The sequence below is a fragment of the Poecilia formosa genome, unplaced genomic scaffold (genome assembly GCF_000485575.1).
Source record: "Poecilia formosa unplaced genomic scaffold, Poecilia_formosa-5.1.2 Scaffold9, whole genome shotgun sequence".
Taxonomy (NCBI): domain Eukaryota; kingdom Metazoa; phylum Chordata; class Actinopteri; order Cyprinodontiformes; family Poeciliidae; genus Poecilia; species Poecilia formosa.
Window position 1 is genome coordinate 5,421,039 of NW_006799948.1, and position 19,545 is coordinate 5,440,583.

Here is a 19,545-nt window from a genome sequence, read left to right on the forward strand (position 1 = left end):
TTAGCATGGCATAACTTAAAAAAACACCCTGTTTTAGAGTTTTGCCACAAAGATTCAGAACAAAAATGAAGCGTGATTTTGTGCTTGACACATTTACTTTTTGCTCTCATTTTTAAGTTCTTTTCAAATGAGCAACCCAAACCAATCTTGACATGATGCCAAGGTGAAATTGCTCTGCCACCATGTTTGTTTGTTGGAGGCAAACCTCCGACAAACAAACAGGATTATGGACCCATTTCAGCGCGATGTCACGCCCCAACCTCCCTGCTGGAGGGCAAAAAGCTGCTCGTCGATGTTGACTACCATTGGTTTTAGCTGTTGAGTTAAATCTTAAATGTATGTCTGATGTATAAAAGGAAAAGGACGCAGTGCTTTGCTAATACTTGTCAACAATACGACAACTAGATAACAAGGTCAGGAAAAAGTTTTAAGAAAAAAATCGCAAGGGAGAGGGAAGTAGTCCAGTTATTCTTGCTTTGCTTCGACAACCGTAACATGTTGATGTGATGGAAATTTGGGTCAGTTCAAAATAAAACACTTAAACACCGATTCTGACAAACCATCAGTAAAGCAGGTGTTTAAATTAGCTAATCTACCACTTCGATCACTTATTAATAATCGCAAACTACACATCGAGACTAAAAACATAACACTGTAATGGACTGAATGTGTTGAGTGTTTTTTTTTTTTTTTTTGGTGTTGAATCCTGAAACGTAGTGGCGTCCCTGTCAGTTGTTATGGTAACGTGTTTCTGTGTAGCGCAGCTAACAGAGTGAGAAAAAAGTGGTTTTGAGTTGTTCGACGTTTTATTTCTGCATTACTTTTTCATTTTCTGTGGTACAATGCACTAAATTAATACCTACTTCTCAGAACCAGGTTTCATTAACTGGATGAAACCTGGTCCTGCTGCAGCAGTGCGGCTTTAGATGGCATGTAGAAGAGTAGTATTTTTGCTGTCCAGAATTGTACTCATGTGCAAAATTTCTAGATGTAAACAATAAGATGTAAGGGGTCCATAAGGTGTAGATGGAGAAGCTTGGTTTGAGATATTTGGTGAGGGATTTTTGCCTTGTCAGCCAACATTAAGGCAAAGAAGATGGGCAAAATATTTTGAATGAGTCATACATCAGATCTGTGAACTTTCCCTGAGAAAAAGACGTTAAAACTCGAGGATCTGCAGAGCACTAGCTGGCTTTTGCAAAAAAAAAAAAAAAATGTTTTTCAAAATCTTTTTATTCGTTTCATCTTCAAAACTCCATGATGGTTCTCTGTTGGCTGTTCATATTTTTGTTTGTGAAATAACATGGCACAGTATTGCATGATGCATGGTGTTTGCTTTTATTGCATAAATATTGCCAGCAGTCTGGGTGCGCTAATCTGCCCCACTTAGGCATGTTTTGCCCGCACATGTTGTGGAAAATGCAGCAAGTATATTCTGCGGCACACACCAACCTTTACACCCACCAACCCAGAACAATTGAGGAAATCTAGCTCAGTGAATCATCCTGCAGAGCCTGCATGACTGCTGAATTATTTAATTGAGCTCCTTTTAAACAAACTTTGTTCACATAAGTATCAAGTTATCTGTATTTTCCATTAGTTAGGCATGTAAACTGGAAGATCCGTAACCTGGCATGTTGAGAGCTGAGCTATACAGACCACTCAGACGTATACGTTGGTCAATAATCTTAATAGTTTATTTCATATTTCAGACTGATTCTATCATCTGCAGCCTTGCAGCCTCTGTGTGCGCCACAGGCGATGAGTCACAGTGTATTTCTGACTCTGTCTGGACGCCTGCTGCAAATAGACTCGAATCGTTGCTATGTTGAGAGCCGTTTTTTCTCCGACTACAGAGCCGAGTTAGGCCCAGATCACAGCGACGGGTCATGCATTCTGAGTCTGCTGGGTGCCAGATAGCAGTATGTCTGTGCAGCCAAGCAGTGAAGCCTTTTTTCAGTTCATTTTGGAGATGAATTATCCTAGTTGTGAGTGTTTTGATTAGTAATATTTCCACAATTACTATCGAAATAATCTGCTTTTGCTTTAGTTGTCTGAAGAGTTTAAAGTTTGAGGAGTGAAGTGAAGGCAAACAGCTTAGTTTCTCTGTCTGTGGGCGAGAGTTGTGAATGCTAATGGATTTACATAAGTGCAAAGTGTTGGTGTGAAGATTCTCTCTGGATGTGCTGGGATGTTTATGGAGGATGTTTATATTTAGACCAGAGGGGAACTTTTACTCATCATCTAGTATCAAGCTTTCAGTCGTGGGTTCTGCTGTATTACACCAACACAGAGAGCCAATTGCTGCCTGCTTTTAACTCCTCCACCCATGAAACATCCTTAAATATACAAGTGAAAATAGATAATGAGAAAATCATGTCAGATGTGGTTTGCTTTTTGTACTTCAGCTTCTCTTCATTCTTCCTGTTTTATGATTTCTCAGGAAATCGTTAAGCAGGGAAAACCGAAACAAAACTATGGAGCAGTTGTGTTCCATTTACATGCTTTGTCTCTAAAACAACTTTAGTAGTCAAATTTCTTCCTTTTTAAAATGGAAATTAATTTTTGGAGTTTAATCATAAAAACCTGTGTCTGTCTAATTATATTTTAATCACTTTATGCTTAATTTCAGCTCCAAACACAACAACAATTAAGAAACTATCATTTTTTACGCAACATAAGTTATATTCAGCAAAAGGCATTTGTAATCTAAGCAATAAACCTTGAGATTTTAATTTGGATGTCATTGCATTTTATTGGTGTGAAATTTCCACCTGCTCCAGCGACATGTGACCACACCTAAGAACACACGTGGAAATATTTACAAATGGCTGACTGATTGACGGTGGGAGGTGTGAAGACTGGAAGGAAGCAGGAAGGAGAGGTCATCCACATGGCATTGAAGTTTTTGTTGCTCATTACGGGAATATTGATATTAGGCTTTACTTTTTTTTATGATTCATTCAGCAACAGAAAACCTGTTTGGCAACTCTCATCGTTTGTTTTACTTTCCATATAAGGGCAAGGAATGTTTTGTTTTTCCGGTAACACTTTATTTGAAGGGGGTTGAATAAGACTGTCTATAAACATGACATAACACCTGTCATGAACATCAATAAGTCTTCGTGAATAGTTATGACTGTTGTCATAAAGCGTCATTCGGTAAATTATGACAATTTTAATACAAAGTTGACATGATTCAAAATGTCTTTGTTATGACAACTTGACATTAACCAGGAAATCATAACTGTTTAAACTTTACCTTTAATAACATAAAGTTACCTAATTTTTAAAGTGCAATCAGTAATACTTTTATAACAAATTTATATCAGTAATGATTTCCTGGTTAATGTCAAGTTGTCATAACAAAGACATTTTGAATAATGTCAACTTTGTATTAAAAGTGTCATAATTTACCGAATGACACTTTATGACAACAGTAATAAATATTCATGAAGGCTTATCCATGTTCATGACAGGTGTCATATCAGTCTTATTCAACCCCCTTCAAATAAAGTGTTACCGTTTTTCCTTATATCCAAGCAATATGAGTTAATTTGAGTGTATTAAAGGTTTATAAGACTCAGGATTGAACCGTTTTTAGATAAACAGCTATAAAAGGTCTGACAATTTATTTATATAGTGAAACTATATCGACTAAAGTGCTGTACAATTCAATGAAATAAAGCAAAATCTGTTGGTATTTACAGTGTTTTAACTGAGAGGTGCATAAGACTGTTTTTTTGTACTTTTTTAAAAATAATGTTTCATGGTTTACCTTTTGATTTAATTAACTTGGGTTAGGGACACATTTGGATGCACAAACATGGACGATTTCTGTAGATTTCAAAACCACAATAACAAACGAACCTTTTTTCTGAAATGAGTTACAATCTTTAGAAAAGAAAATAAGTGAATCAAAGTCAAAATGATGCATGTCTGTGCTGAAAAAAATGCGAGTTTAATGATTCCTCTACCTGACGTTCGATCGTTCTTGTCCACAAAATAAATATTTAAACTTTATCGTTGGACCCCGATGATCGGCTCGTTTTAAACACAGCTGGCATTTTTGCTTAACTTTTTCTGTTTGCTGTCATACAAGCGCTTATTTTTCGGTAAATCTGTTCCTGCGCATCTCAGAGACGGTTGTTATGCAACTCTCTCTCTCTCTGCCCTCCAACTGGTGTCATAACGCCGCTCTCCGCTCTCCACTCTCCACTCTCCACTCTCCTTTCACTTTCAGCAGATATTTTGCCTCTCAAATCACTGAAGCCTGGGATTTATCGTCTTTGAATCTTTGTAAATCCTTTGTTTGACTTGATCAGGGCTAAAATATTCGACTTCCTCTTAAGCTGCTGTTTATGTAGAGATGCTGTCTGTAGCAGCAAAGGGCTCCTTTATTTTGAGAGGAGCAGAAAGTGATGCAGGGATGTGTGTGTGTGTGTGTGAGGATAAGAGGATTTACTTTAGCTCTCAGTTACCTCATGACTTTATGATGAAACAACACTTGAGGGTTTTTTTTTCTCTCCTTAACAAAGCCCCTCCTTCATATTCATACTCTTTAATCTGGTCAAGTTTGCCCTCCATCTGTCCTCCTCTTCTACACACAACATACTCCATATTCTCTGCTCATTTCACATTGTGTATCTGTATATTGAGATGCTATCATTTAGAGAATACATCTGTAGATTTAAAGTGCACTGTTGCAATGTGATTATCTGTAGCGTTTCTACAGAATTGCCCTGTGTGTTGCAATGGTTTGGCATCGTCTCAATAACCTGCAGGCTGCTAATGCCTCACGCCTGATTGGCTGAGTCGAGCGTCATAAAAACCATCAGGTAGAACTGTAAAAAAGTCCAACCCAGTAGCAACATCCAGGACCAGTAAAGCCAGTGTGGTGAGCACACAGAGCTGCCACTTGCAGTTGTGTGAGATCTCGGAGTGGAGCTGGTTATGTGACAGAGAGTTTTCATGCTGAGTGGAAAAAGTGAGTGCTGACTCATAAATTGACATGGGCTGAGCAGACAATTTCCGACTCAGATCTAAGGACAACAGGGTTTTACTCATTTAAAACCGACTAAATTAATTTATGTTTTAAACCGTCTTCAGTATCTTGTGATACTTTGTGTCCAACAGTGCAACTTTGCTGCGCTCTTTTCGTTCAGCCTTCCTGTTATCTGCTGAAGTCTTGCTCTCACATCTTGAATGAACTGAAGATGTGCGTCAACATTTCCTCAGAAATTAACTCATTTACTCATATTCATATTTAGCCTATTGTGGTTTCAGTAGAGTCATCTGCTTACAGGCAAAACAAATTGATATATTTATAACATTTTAAGAATCTCCCAGAAAGCTAAAGATCAAAACCATCCAGGCTACTAGTTGAGCTGAACAGTATATGAATGACTAACTTATTAGTCAGAGATTAGTCATCATTTGCACACGTTTCACTGCTGCCTGCATTCCTTAAATCATCTTCCAGGGCAACGATCCTGCATTAGAGGCACTTTCTTTTCTCTGCTTCTGTTTCTTTGTGTTCTTGTCCTTGACCCCCCTCTCGTCTTTCCATCAATCTTTAATGAGGACTCATTAATGATGCAGACTTTCCACTGGCGAGCTCAAAGCTTGACCCAGACTCCATGAATGGGAGACGAGCTCATTCGCATGAGTGCAGCGATCTGCTTAGGCGGTGTCATCCTACATCTCAGAAACACATTTTATACCAAACAGACGTTTTAGAAACTGCTAACCATTCCCTTTTTGTCATGAATCACTGAATCAGTGTGAGCAAAATGAAACGTGTGGAGCGTTGACAATGTTTTTGCTGTTTGGATGCTTAACACAGAGCGTGCTCTTTCTCATGACTTGTACTTGCTTATCTTTGCAGATTGGAGCCTATGACCAGCAGATTTGGGAGAAATCGGTGGAGCAAAGAGAAATAAAGGTCTGTTGCTTTTATGTTTGGACTATCTCACTCTTTATTTCCAGTTCTGTCATTCTTTGCCTTTTCTCAGTCTCCACTCATTTGTCTGGTTTTATTTCTCCGCTCTCTGACTCCATGTCGCTGCACCATCAGTTCTTTTCCGCTGCCTTTCTTTTAACTCTTTCCTCTCTGGCCATTTCCTCCTCCGTCCATCCTTCCCTCCTCCTCTCTGCAGTTTATTTCTCTGGTGAGTACACAGCAGGGCGTCCCGCTGTGCATGTCCTCTCACCCTCGCCGTAGAGCGTTAGTATGTGGTTGGTTTGACATCAGCTGCAGTGTTGCACACTAACCCAGCCTGCGTTCAGATTGATGAATTAAAAACGGCTGCAGGAAGGTTAATATGAAGCTGGAGTTGTCTGGGTGGGACCACGGCATGATGAGTCATGGAATCAGAGCGGCATCGAGTGAAGTTTTTTATTTTATTTTCTTGTTAAATGCCAAAGTCAACTGAAATGATTGACCTCAATAAAAAGTTTTAGGTTCACAGACTTCCTGTGCGATGAAAACTTTATTCTTGATTTTATTGAACTGGTTTGTGTCACCGCAGCAAAGTTTAACAATAATCAAACAGAGAGGACGGGTCGATGGTTATAGAGGAGAAGAGGGACGAATGATTTACCAGAATAGCAAGGTTTGAAATGATTCTCTCTGCCAATGTAAAAGCACATTTTATTTGTGCTGAAAATATTATTCTCTTTAATAACAGGAATATTGCTGTGTGTTTGTGTAATTAAAACTGGGTTATAGCAGAAGATTGTACCATGGTGTCAGGTTAAAGGCCCAAACTGCAGAATAGTGAGGGAATGGTGTGTTGTGCATAAAAGTTCATCGCATTGCTGGGAGTCGGCGGCTCCTGTGGTGCCTTGCTAAATTATTTAACCACACACTTCATTGTGTTTTATCAAGGACCATGTGCTGCATTATTGGGTATTGAAACGATGATGATAGATGGGTTTCAATAGTTTGACCAATAAAAATCTGAAAAGTGTGGCATGCTTTTCTATTCAGCCCCCCTTGTTATAGCTGCTAGTCGTCTGGGATGTGAATCGAGTTTAACTCGTCATTGTCCTGCTGGAGCGGTTTTCTTTCAGAATTCATCTCCAACTCCGACCTCAGCCTGATGCTGCCACCACCCTGTTTCACCATGGTGGTGATATTTGTGCTGTAATGTGCAGTACCAGATTTCCTCCACACTTTGGTCTCATCTGACCAGAGCGTCTTCTTCCAGATCAGGTTTTTGGAAACTAAAAGCTTTCTTAACACATTCCTCTAAATTCAGTTCAGTTCAATTCGAAAATACTTGAATACTGCCATATTTTTCTGGCTGGTTTACTAACTAGATGCCTGTGAAAGGCAATTTATTGTACAGAATTTTAGAAGTATTACAATAAAGGGGGCTATACATGTGCCCTTTTATTAGATTTTCATTTAATTTCGCAATTATGTCCTCCTTTGTGGTCATTTGTTGCATAAAATCCCAGTAAAATTATGCCAGGAAGTATGAAAACGTCTGCAAGGCGCTATAGGTCAGTTGCGTAACTGCGGTGCTGCAGGACTTTATTCAGAATGAAATCATTTGCGGCGATGGTGTCTTCTCTTTCTCTAAAAGCTGTGTTCTCTAAAACACAAAGACCTGAAGAGCCTCTCACATGGCTGCGTTTGACCTTGGCTCGGCTCTCTTAAAGGTCTCTGCAGCAGGCAGACTTTATCAGTCCTACACCAGCGTTGTGTCCTTTTCACCCTTACCCAGGGGTAATTAAGCTGCTTATAGGCTAATAAAAACATGACTCATAAATCTGGAGAAGTTGTTTGATGTAACTTTACTGTAGCTCTATTTTTAGCACAATGCGTCTTCCAATATTGTTCCTGCAGTTTCCAAGCGATCCAACATTGACAAATGTTTAAAAATAAGTAAATGTGCTGAGTTTGCTGTTAATTTTATTTGTGTTTGATTAAAATAAAACAAATAAGATTTTTAAAAAGTAAATGCCAGAATAGTTGATGCTCTAATTTGTGATGCAAATGCCACAAGAACTCTTTATTTCCCTTGCAGCTATTATTGTCTGAAGAGAAGACATTTTATGATTTACACTTTTCAACCCAGAAGCCTCCTGCTGGTAAAATCAAAAATTACATTTTATCTTAATAGGTTTGAGCAAATAAAGCTAAAGGCAGCTTTTATCGGTAAATGTAGAGTATTAGATTATTAATTACATGGAAAGCTAATGATTCTGAGTTAATCAGTGTGGGAATATTTGCTTAAGGCTTTAAATAGCACAGAGCAACAGGTTTATCAAGGATGATGTTACAGTAAATCTAACAGGAACTTATTGATCAGCTGCTGCCAGCTTTACACCCTGATTACTCTCCGCAAACAGTGTATTAGCTTGTTGGGTGGGCTGTTTTCAGATAAAGAGGCCAATATCCCATTGGTGACTGATAACAGGACGCGATAGGTTTGTGTAAATGTTAGCTGGACACTAATCACCAACCACTTTTCATTTCAATTATAAAAATTGATCCTAGGGTGTTTGCCAAAAAATAAATGTACGTTGTCATGGAAAAAAAATGTTTTCAGTTAGTTTTATCTTTATACTAAAATGTTTCAGATCATCAAACAGATATAATGTCAGATTAAGACAATTTGTGTAAACAAAAAATACAAAACACTCAAAAAAAAAAAAAGAGAAAAGTTTTGCAAATGCCTAGTCAAAGTTTGGACTTAAATCCAATTAAATCCAACTTACACACGATGGCCTAATTTAATTTTAGAAACAAAGTCTGCAAACTAGAGTGTGGAAGAATTAATTGGTAGTCAGAATAAACCCTTGATACAAAGTTAACAGAGGGGAGTGATTAATTTCCACAAAGGGCCAGGTTGGCCTGAATTCCTGTTCCCCTCCCCCCATTTTTATATATAAAATAATTAAAAAACATTATTTATTCTGTTTACAAACTGGACTTTAAGCAGTATATTCAAATTCTACAATATGTAAAGCTGCAGCCCAGCTTTTCATTGAATATGCGTGTATACACACTAACCAACTCGCTGCATCACAAGAGGAAGTGACACACTAGTGCAGGAAGTCGAGAACAGGGGAGGCGTATTCCCAGGGCCCTGTCCAGCTCTGCAGCTGGCACACACACTGACAACTCTCTTTCAACGACCGAGACCTTTAGGAGCCATGAAAACCGCTGAGTAGAGCCGGTAGATGCTGGGTATATAGATAAACCCTCTAGAAGTGAGTAGGTGGAGGTTAGAACCCGTTCTCGTTCCCCCAGTGAACACCTCAGTTTGAAGAGTTTGATTTCCATCTATGTGTGGTTTTAACTGTGTCTCCGTCTCCTTCTGCAGGGCTTGAGGAACAAGCCAAAGAAGACCGGACATCTCAAACCAGATCTGATAGATGTGGATTTAGTCAGAGGTGACGACAGAAACTGGAAACACTCGGTCACATTGTTCTGTGCTTTGCTGACAGACAATGAGCTGAAACCCGTTTGGTTCTCAGGTTCGGCGTTTGCCAAGGCCAAGCCAGAGAGTCCGTGGACGTCCCTGACCAGGAAGGGCATCGTCAGAGTCGTCTTCTTCCCGTTCTTCTACCGTTGGTGGATTCAGGTCACCTCCAAAGGCATTTTCCTTCTCCTGTTGGCTCTGTATCTGCTGCAAGGTAGGACTGACCTCATTTCTCTCTAACATTCTAAATTAAGACCAATAGTGTAAATTGCACAGGGCTCAACAAACGTCTGCAGACTGAGCAGTGTTGAAATTTAGGACCCAAAGTTAATGTCAGATATTAGCAAAACTCCTCTGGGCTGGGGCTGAAGAGGGCATGTCGACTGACCTACATTGAAACGGAGCAACACTCTGGTGGTTTATCAGACAATCCCACCGCTGTGGTGGTTCAGGCATCGCGGTACGGTGGGAGTTTCTCACTCTGACCTCTGATCTCATTCTACGTCACAGAGCAGTTTACATTGTGATACTTGAACATGATGCCTCATGCAGAAGAAGAAATGTCCTTAAATGGATGCATCAACAAGGCAATGATGAGCAGCATCTTGATTCCAAACCAGAATAAACAGTAGAAAAAATCCAACCTGATCACCTTTATTCAATAAAAACCTTTCAAGGTGATGCCAAAAATGCTGTATGAGGTAAAAGAAACTAATGCAGAGGAACTGGAGAGTGCAGTCTGATCATCCGGGATGGGAATATTTGCTTACAGCAGCCAGATTTCACTTCTTTTTTTAAACACTCTGCTGATGTTTTGAACACAGACTTAGTTCTTTCGTCAGGTTTACAGACTGTTTTAGTGTCTCCATCCAGCTACTAAGAATCACCAACCCAACACACACCAACATGAAGGGTTTCCACCAAACTAGCCTGGACAAAGTACATTGTTTCCTCCCAAACATTATGCTCAGTTTAACTGTGACAACAAAAATAAACGGTATATGTTTATTTACTTAATGACCTGTTTCATCAGTACTTCCTGCAGGATTTTATTTGCGAGTATCTGATCAGCCAGATGCTGATTTAAAAATGTTCCTGCATGTTTTCTCATGTAGAAAAATCCCCCAAAAGGAAGGAAAGACACAAAGAAGGAAGGAAAGGATGAGCGAAGTTAGAAAGGAAGGATGCAAAGGATGAAGGGACAGGAAGGGAAGCGGGATAAAAGGGCACAAAGGAGGCTGGACAAGAGGACAAAAGTAGCAAATTAAAGAAGAATGAAGATGGGGGGGAAAGGGAATAAATCTAAAAAATATATATTTTCCTTGCTTATCCAGACATTTAAAACAATCAAATTAAACTTCACACTTCAGAAGTGTGTTTATAACCCTTCATTAACTTTAGAGTCCTGTTTTTGATGGAGGCATTTCTAGCTGCCAATTTTGATGAATGGGCTTCAAGTTCAAACTAATACACGTGGACCGTTGGATAGGCTTTTACTGCCCTGATGGAGATGATTGTGACCGAAGACGGATCTGGACCAGACTAATTGTTGTTTGTCCCCGGTTCTCCTCAGTGGCAGCAGCCGCCCTGTATGTGTCCATCTCTCAGCCTCATGGGATCCCAGTCACCGAGGTGTTCGGAGCCATCTGGCTCATGTTGCTGCTGGGAACCGTCCACTGTCAGATCGTCTCCACCAGGACCCCCAAACCCACCTCCAGCAGCGGGGGGAAGAGACGCAGGTGAGCTGCTGAAGGGATGTGGCGACGGAAAGGATTTTAAATGAAATTAGGAGAAAATGACAAATTTCAGCTGTAAGTCATATTTATCAGTAAAGTGACGTAGAGACATCTATATCTGATAGAGGTTAAAAACATGAATCTTGACTTGTAGTGGTGTGCTTGTTTGCTGTGTTTGGAGTGTTTCCAGTTTGTTGGCTTCATGCTCATCGGCATGCTGCTGCCAGTTTTCCGACCCCAGAAGAAAACTGATCCTCTGTTTTAGAAAAGAGTTTGGGGGATAAAACATCTGTCTTTCTTTAACAGTTTTTAATTCACTAGAAGGAGGGGATCAGAGCAGAATATAACGAGATTTGAAGCCAGTTTCAGTTCAATTCATTAATACAAATGCATCTCAATAAATCAGTGTATCATTGAAAAGTTGATTTTTAGTCAATTTAAACATGTATAAATGCATTAGAGTGAAATATTTGAACTGTTTGCTTCAGTTAATTTAGCTGATTGCAGTTTATAGCTGAAATAAAATCCAAAATTCAGTTTCCTGAGTAATAGAAGCACAAGATCAAATAAAAACCTTATTTGTAGCCCATGTCTGCATAATCAGTGACTCGGGCCACGATTCATGCCTCGCACATCTCCTCCAAATATTAAAATGTCTTCACAGTCCTCTCAAGGCTGCAATTTTCACTGTTGGTAGCGAAACGTTTCCTACTAGAGTTCTTCCTTCCACTCAACTTCCCAACAACATGCTGTGAAATAATTCTTTACGGCCTACCATCCTTGAGGATGTTGATGATTTTATGCACTTTTTGAGCTGCTTAACCTGGGGATTTTCTTGACTATAAAACTAGCAGAAATATAACCGTGTTATTTAACTAAATGAGTTTAACTCTTCAATGATATCCTTATTTACTGACATGTTACTTTTAAACCTTCAAGCAGGGACTCTTTATAGAGGAAACATTAACAGTAAATCACACCTTTCCTTTTCTCCTATCAGTGATCATAACAATTATCTTGACTTTAAAATGAGTAAATCGTATTTCTAGATCTGTTCAACATTTTCTTTGACCCGAGTGGGTTTTTTTGGAATAGTTTGTTGAAAGGGTTAATTCTGCAACAGTAGAGAAAATAAGCATTTAAAACTTCATCTATCCACTTTTATGATGCTTTGTTTTAAAGAGTTCATTAAAATATCTACTTTTGCAGAATAACACCAATATGAAGTTTTTTTTTTTTTATGATTTAAATCCTGTCTCAGCCTTATCCTGAAGACTTTCCCGTCTCTGGCCTCTTGGTTTTCTCTAAGTCTCTTCTCTAATCTCCATTCTTTCCAAACCAAAGGAAGTTGAGGAAGGCATCTCAGATGGAGGTGCATAGGGAAGGAGACGGGTCTAGCACTACCGATAACACACAGGAGGGGGCGCCACATTCTCACTCAGCCAGCACCACATACAGCCTGGGCGCTTTCTTCCAAGATTTCTGGCATGATATCTGTCAAGCTGGGTGTGTATTTCCATTCTCCCGGTTCCTGTGATGAGACGATGCAGAGAGACAAGGCTGCGCTTTCAGGAAAAGAAGAAAAAATATATCTGGTTTAATTTATTCACACAAAATGCAGTTTATTAAAATGTGAAATTTGGCAGTAATGTGTAAAGTTTAAGCTGAATAAGAGCCAGCCTTGCCTCAGACTTTACTGTGCTTCCTCAGTTGCAACATCCTTCACTGTCTCCTTTAACCTGTCTGAGAAATTAAGTCTTAATTCAGCTGATCTGAAACCAAAGTTTCTATTTTTTATTTCTATTTTATTGAGGAGCTGAAGGATTTTGCAGCTAATTTTGTTGTGAGTAATCTGCTGATTACGGTTGTGTTTAAACGAAGCATGCTTCCTCCCTTCCATGATTTCCCTCTAATCAGATTTCAGTCTCGGGTTATTTTATGCATCAGTGTCATTTCATCTTCATCTAGTGAAAAGAAACTTGAACATCTCACTTGATTTTCTTATTAAAGGGCATATAAAATAAATTTTTTAAAATGCAAAGAATTGTAAGAAGAAAAATGAGCTTAAGGCATTTATTTCAGCTTCCCGAGCTTTTTGAATGTTTTAGAAAGGCGATACTCAAAAGTAACTGGAAATATGCGCTACAATAATGTAAAGGTCGAAACATCCTGTCATGTGACTCGATCTCACTGAATTTATAAATGGCTTTTTCCACAAGAAACATGAAAGTCACTTTAAATTAAACATGTGGTGGATGGAAGACGACTTCACTTGGCTCAGGCACAAAGGAAAAAAGAGCATTTTTTTTACCTAATAAATCTCTATGCTGACAAATAGCTTAATAGTCTCACTGTTTTGTAATATCTTTACCATAAAATGTCATCTCATCCTCACATAATAGTGATTTATCTGGTTTAGGGAGCTTTACTCGAGATGGGAGAAAATTATTTCATGATTTTAGCATTTTTGGCTATAAAAGGTTATATGCTCTTTAATAATTCACTTACCTATTCACAAATTCCCAAAACCAATATTTAACAAGTTTGCTACAATTTAATTTGTCCATATTTGCAGCATGTGGACTCATCTCCAGTTCAGTATACACACATGACCCTCTTTATTGTTGACGTGTTTAATGCATCCTATAAAGACCGAATGACGGCCGATCTGCTGACTCTGGCCACTCGCCTCCTTTCCTCTGCAGATGTAAGAAGTCCAAGCTGTCCATCGATAAATCGACAGAGACTGATAACGGCTACGTGTCTCTGGATGGCCGGGTAACCAACCGCAGCAGCGAGGAGGGGCTTCAGCTGCCAGAGCAGAGATGTGACCCACTGACCCGGCCAGACGAGGCGTGCTGGACCCCTCACATCCAGCCCTCACACTCTCACGCAGCGCCCAGCTCAGGGCTGCTCATGGCAGGCGGCAATAAGGTAATGACTCAGAAATTCACTCGACTTTGTTAGTTTTACAAAGCAATCGGGGAACATTTCCCACTACTTTATTCGTTTGGCTTTTAAGGAGCCTGCATCTGATGAAGCTTCTAGCGAGGAGGATCCCGAAGCGTCCTACAGCGCCCTCCGCAGGGCGTCCGAGAGAAAGAACAGCGACTGCACACTCAGAAACCGCAAAAACACACATCTTTACAAGAAACACTACACTGTGGAGGCAAGCCACGCAGTCTGATTAAAAGGAAAAAAAAAAAACACACGCAGAATCTGCTTCTTAAGAATCACAACTCTTTGTTTTCGCCTTTCAGGACGTTCCCAAATCCGGCACCAGCTGCAGCTCCAGATGTTCCAGCATGAGAACCCAGGACTCTGAGAGCACTCGGCATGAGTCGGAGACAGAGGACCTGATGTGGGAGGACTTCCTGCACTGCGCAGAATGCAGGTCGTCCTGCACCTCAGAGACAGGTGGGACGGTTCAAACATTCAGGGGAAACTTTGGGCTCCAGCATGATGGTTTATTCCGTGATTGTTGTTTTTGCAGAGGGTGAAGGAGGAGGGGCATCCGTATGTACTCCATCTAAGAAGGAATACAGAGACGACCCTTTCCATCAGGTGTGAAAGATATTTACAGCTCAGCTTCTTGAATTTTATGCCTTTTTTCTGATGTTTTTTAAGAATTTGGCATTTTAACCCTTTAGGAGGATGGGAAGATCAGCATAGTAGAAATCTGGTCTGTTATTTCTTTTAGATACTGAGCTTTTTCTATTTAATAGAATAAGAAATGACTTCCAGAAACTACACTCTTTTTCCAATCTGTGTTCTTTCTCTCACCAAGCATTGAACATGTTTGATCCTTTATATTTACACTCCCTACAGACTAAACCGTAAGTTGGTCAGGACTCTTGTCTTTTTACATATATGCTTGGATGTAACTCTTTAAACAGCCAACAATGAACTTAGATTATGCCTGCTGCACGAGTCAGTAGTCTTTCCAGTGACTGTGTGTAGGCCACAACAAAACATTGTGTATTAAGTGGGTAATATTTACATTTTCTGAGTTTTGTCTAAGTCATTGGTTGGTTGTTTTTGCTCCAGAGTCATATTCCCTGGTTGCACAGCTCCAACCCCGGCCTGGAGAGGGTGAGCGCCATCGTTTGGGAGGGAAACGATTGCAAGAAGGCCGACATGTCCGTCCTGGAGATCAGTGGAATGATCATGAACAGAGTGAGCGGCACTTTGAGTATCTGTGGGAGGAGATTAACGTTTTATTGAGTCAACCGCGCCGACACTGCTCTCTGTGTTCAGGTGAACCTCTACAGTCCTGGTATTGGCTACCAGGTCTTTGGGAACCTGGTCTCAGTCACCCTAGGACTCACACCGTTTGTCTACAGGTACAGCAAACTCCAACGTTCCTAAAAATCATCTCAAGTTGGAAACGCTCCTCATTTCCACGTTTCCTCCCTCCACAGGTTGATCCAGTACTGTGACCTGGATCAGTTCACCACGCTGTCAGCCAATGAGATACTCTCTGTTGTTTTGGGGGGAGGCTCTGAATCTGATGCCTTGGTGATCACCATGGTGACGCTCAGCTTCCTGGTGCGCGTTTGCCTTATATGGCTCTTCTTCTTCCTGCTCAGCGTAGCAGAGAGGACCTACAAACAGGTAAGAGGATAAAATCCTGAATAATTTCCAATCAGACCCAGCAGGTGTTTGTAGCTCCTCTGATCTCCGCATTTCAGAGGCTGCTGTTCGCCAAGCTGTTCGGTCACCTGACGTCGGCCCGCAGAGCCAGGAAGTCTGAAGTCCCGCATTTTAGACTGAAGAAAGTTCAGAACATTAAGATGTGGCTGTCGCTGCGCTCCTACCTCAAGGTACACCACTTATATTAGCACATATTCATGATCTGACAGAGGTCTTATTGGAGGACGTGATGCAAATCTGAATGAATTTGCAGAGACGAGGTCCTCAGCGCTCGGTGGACGTCATTGTGTCGTCTGCCTTTCTCCTCACTCTGTCAGTGGTCTTCATCTGCTGTGCCCAGGTGAGAAAATTAGACTTTAGACAAACTTAAGTTATAGAATAGGAGCCCAATTTCTGTAACAGCATCTACAAGTTTGTCTTCTACTCCACCAACCTGCCTCTCCATCTTCCTCCAGCTTCTCCACGTCCACGAAACGTTCCTGGAGTATCACTATAACTGGGAGCTGGTGATCTGGTGCACCAGTTTGTCTCTGTTCCTGCTCAGGTTTGTCACCCTGGGCTCAGAAACCAGCAAGAAGTACAGCAACACCTCCATCCTGCTCACTGAACAGGTATAATGCAGACTGCAGACGCAGCAGGGGGTTTTGTTCCCACAGTCGCGCTGACCCGTTCCGTCTCTCGTAGATCAACCTCTATCTAAAGATGGAGAAGAAGCCGAACAAGAAGGAGGAGCTGACGTTGGTCAATAACGTTCTGAAACTGGCTACCAAGCTACTCAAGGTGCCGACTCGCTGCCTCATATCTCATCTTAGATCCAGGCGGTTTGGATTTCTCACTCTGCCGTCTGATTTTTCTCTCCGTCCAGGAGCTGGACACTCCGTTCAGGTTGTACGGTTTGACCATGAACCCTCTGCTCTACAACATCACCCAGGTCGTCATCCTGTCTGCTGTGTCAGGAGTCATTTCTGACTTACTAGGATTTAATCTCAAGGTAACAGACTTCTATTTCCAAAACTGCTGAAGTTTTTTTTTTAAATTCTGGTAAACTGGTGCTCCTTCAGCCAGGTCAGAGGAAAGAACCAAAACATTCTTAGTGTCACGTTTAAAAAGATCCAGAGATTAAGTCAGAATAGATTTAGTTTATTTGAGGCAGCTGCTTTTTGGTTTACTGAAGGTATTTTCGCAGCAGAGAACGAATAAAACTTTGTCACATAAATCTGGATAATCACCGTTTCCACAGCCAGAAAGCCAACTCTCTGACCTGTCCAGTTAATGTTTTATCTTGTAGAGCAGGGGTGCCCAAGTCCAGTCCTCGAGAGCAACCATCCTGCAACTTTCAGATGCATCCCTGCTTCAACACACCTGAATCAAATGAATGGCTCGTTACCAGGCCTCTAGAGCTGATCCCGGTCTGTTGGAGTAAGGATACTTCTAAAAGTTGCAGGATGGTGGCTCTCGAGGTCTGGACTTGGGCAACCCCTGTTGTAGAGGATACAGATTGATCAATTGTCTTAGTGTTCTCCCAATCAACTCAACTTGGAACTGCAATGACCCACTTGGTTTCTGGTTCTTTCCTCTGATCCATTTGTAAACGGTCAGGCCATTTACATGCACATCTGAACCTGTGTTTAATGTAAGGTTAATAATAATGCCTGCATAGCCAATGATTTTCATGTCTAACCTGTTTCCTCCTTCTCTTCGCAGCTTTGGAAGATCAAATCATGACAATAAAGGGAAACTGCGTCTCAGTTTCTTGACCTTCAATGTTTCCACTTTGTGCAATTCAGATTATTTATTTACCCTCTCAGTGTTTGTACTTAAGTTTTGTTTTAATTCTACGTTGTACAACATTTGTGTTCTGTAACACAAGACAAAGCTATATCTGCCTTCTGGAAAACATGTTATGAACATAACTTATGTTCTCAGCTGCACGTTACTTTTTGTTTTTGTTTTTTTGCTCAAAGGCAAAACATGAAGGGGGTGACACTGTATCTATCTAATGCTGTTAATGGTTACATATCATTAGCAAACAGTTTAAACCCCACATGTAGACGTTACATGTTCATACCTGGTGGTGGCGTCGTCTGGTGTAGCTGAGAAAATAGATCCGTTTCTTGTCCTCACCTGGCAGAACACGGCAGCACTGCAACAAACAATCACCGATTAAACCCAGATTGTTTCAGGCCTCACCAGTATTTACAGCAATACATGTGTAGATTTTAGCTTAGGACAAATAAAAACAGAGTGTATTCCAACAAGCAGCAAAACCTTCCTGACGTTTTAGTGTTTTGTATAATTTGTAGATAAACTTCAGCTGTTTCAGTCTCCTGAGCACTTTGAGGTTCTTGAACAGAGTTGGTTACTTTTAAAAGATGCTGTTTTATCTTGTTCAGTGTTGATCAAAGGCATTTTTATATACTTCACTGGATTTCACGGATCTCTCAATAGGTCTGAGACAACGCATGTTAGTAACGTCTGTATGCAAATGAGAAATATGCACTTTAACATCAGATTTTATGGGGTAGAAAGTTACAAATGTTTTTTGTGGTCACATTTCTATGTACCTCACTTGTGTTGGAAGTAAATGCTAGCTTGCATTTTCCTATTTTGACAATTCAAATCATTCTCTGAAGGAAAATCCTACGTGGTACGTAAAGTTGTGATTAGGATGCTGACATAAAAGAAGCCTCAAAACAAGTTCGAGTTGTAAAGTTGCTAGCGTTATCACTTATGTCTCGAGAGCATTTCAGGAGGAAGACCAAAGCGCTTATTTAATTGTTTTTGTCTGCTGGGAAAAGAATGTATTTTTAGCATTATGCTTTAAAATTAATTTATTTCCCTTCAGAAATACTTTGAGTATTGTTTGGTTTTTATTGACATTTGTAATGGCTGTTTATTCTTTACAGTCTGAAAGCAGAGGCATGATTTATATGAAAGTGACTAAAGGTATCAGACTATGTTGTAATGCTCTTTCAGAAAGTCTGAATATTTAGCTTTTTTTGTGTGTTTGATGCCTTTTTTTTTTTTTAAGAAAAATAAAAAATATTATTGAATTTCTGGCTCTGTTGTTTTTTATAAGTCTTTTTTTCCAGCAGTGGGAAAAACTTTCTAAAGCATGTCATGAAACCGATAGTTTAAAATCCTGAAAAGTTTATGGTGCAATCCAATTTGATTCTCAAGGTGAAGTAAAAATATGTACATACACATGAATACATATATATGTCTATTATGAAGCCAAAGGACAGGTTAGTATGGATGATTTGAGGAAATTTATGACAGCATGCTATACTGTACATCATTCTACACTTTCTTTTTAGCTCCTTTTCAACATATGTATGTGTCATTTAAGGTAATTTTGCAACTCATCCTGTGGAAGGACATAAAAAAATGACCTCAAACTACACATAGTACACTGACAAATTTTTTTCACATTTACGTCGTCATACTAAACTATGACAAAAAATGTTCACATTTTTATGTAATCATACTAAACTCTCACTTTTTTGCACTTTTTCGAAGTCATACTATACTATGACAAATTTTTGCACATTTTCAACTTCATACTAAACTATGACAATTTTTTTCACATTTATGTTGTCATACTAAACTATGACAAATGTTTGCACTTTTTTGAAGTCATATAGTACTATGACAAATTTTTGCACTTTTTTGAAGTCATATAGTACTATGACAAATTTTTGCACTTTTTCAACGTCATA

The 19,545-nt window shown here is 39.9% G+C and overlaps 1 protein-coding gene across 3 annotated transcripts in view; it reads left to right on the forward strand.

Moving 5' to 3' along the window:
* The window catches only part of LOC103129409 (putative homeodomain transcription factor 2), a 35,706-nt gene extending 17,622 nt beyond the window's left edge, over window positions 1–18,084 (forward strand). The window contains exons 4-22 of one of the 3 annotated variants that reach the window (XM_007540496.2): window positions 5,888–5,944; window positions 6,159–6,170; window positions 9,339–9,408; window positions 9,493–9,651; window positions 11,011–11,176; window positions 12,518–12,679; window positions 13,879–14,107; window positions 14,196–14,342; window positions 14,434–14,590; window positions 14,667–14,737; window positions 15,221–15,349; window positions 15,431–15,516; window positions 15,595–15,787; window positions 15,865–15,996; window positions 16,080–16,166; window positions 16,282–16,437; window positions 16,511–16,606; window positions 16,692–16,817; window positions 17,531–18,084. In XM_007540496.2, coding sequence (XP_007540558.1) covers window positions 5,888–5,944; window positions 6,159–6,170; window positions 9,339–9,408; window positions 9,493–9,651; window positions 11,011–11,176; window positions 12,518–12,679; window positions 13,879–14,107; window positions 14,196–14,342; window positions 14,434–14,590; window positions 14,667–14,737; window positions 15,221–15,349; window positions 15,431–15,516; window positions 15,595–15,787; window positions 15,865–15,996; window positions 16,080–16,166; window positions 16,282–16,437; window positions 16,511–16,606; window positions 16,692–16,817; window positions 17,531–17,551 — 2,256 coding nt within the window. In that variant the 3' untranslated portion in view covers window positions 17,552–18,084. The remainder of the gene's footprint in view (window positions 1–5,887; window positions 5,945–6,158; window positions 6,171–9,338; window positions 9,409–9,492; window positions 9,652–11,010; window positions 11,177–12,517; window positions 12,680–13,878; window positions 14,108–14,195; window positions 14,343–14,433; window positions 14,591–14,666; window positions 14,738–15,220; window positions 15,350–15,430; window positions 15,517–15,594; window positions 15,788–15,864; window positions 15,997–16,079; window positions 16,167–16,281; window positions 16,438–16,510; window positions 16,607–16,691; window positions 16,818–17,530) is intronic. The other 2 variants (XM_007540513.2, XM_007540505.2) reach the window with 2 other exon arrangements.
* The last annotated feature ends 1,461 nt before the right edge of the window (window positions 18,085–19,545 follow it).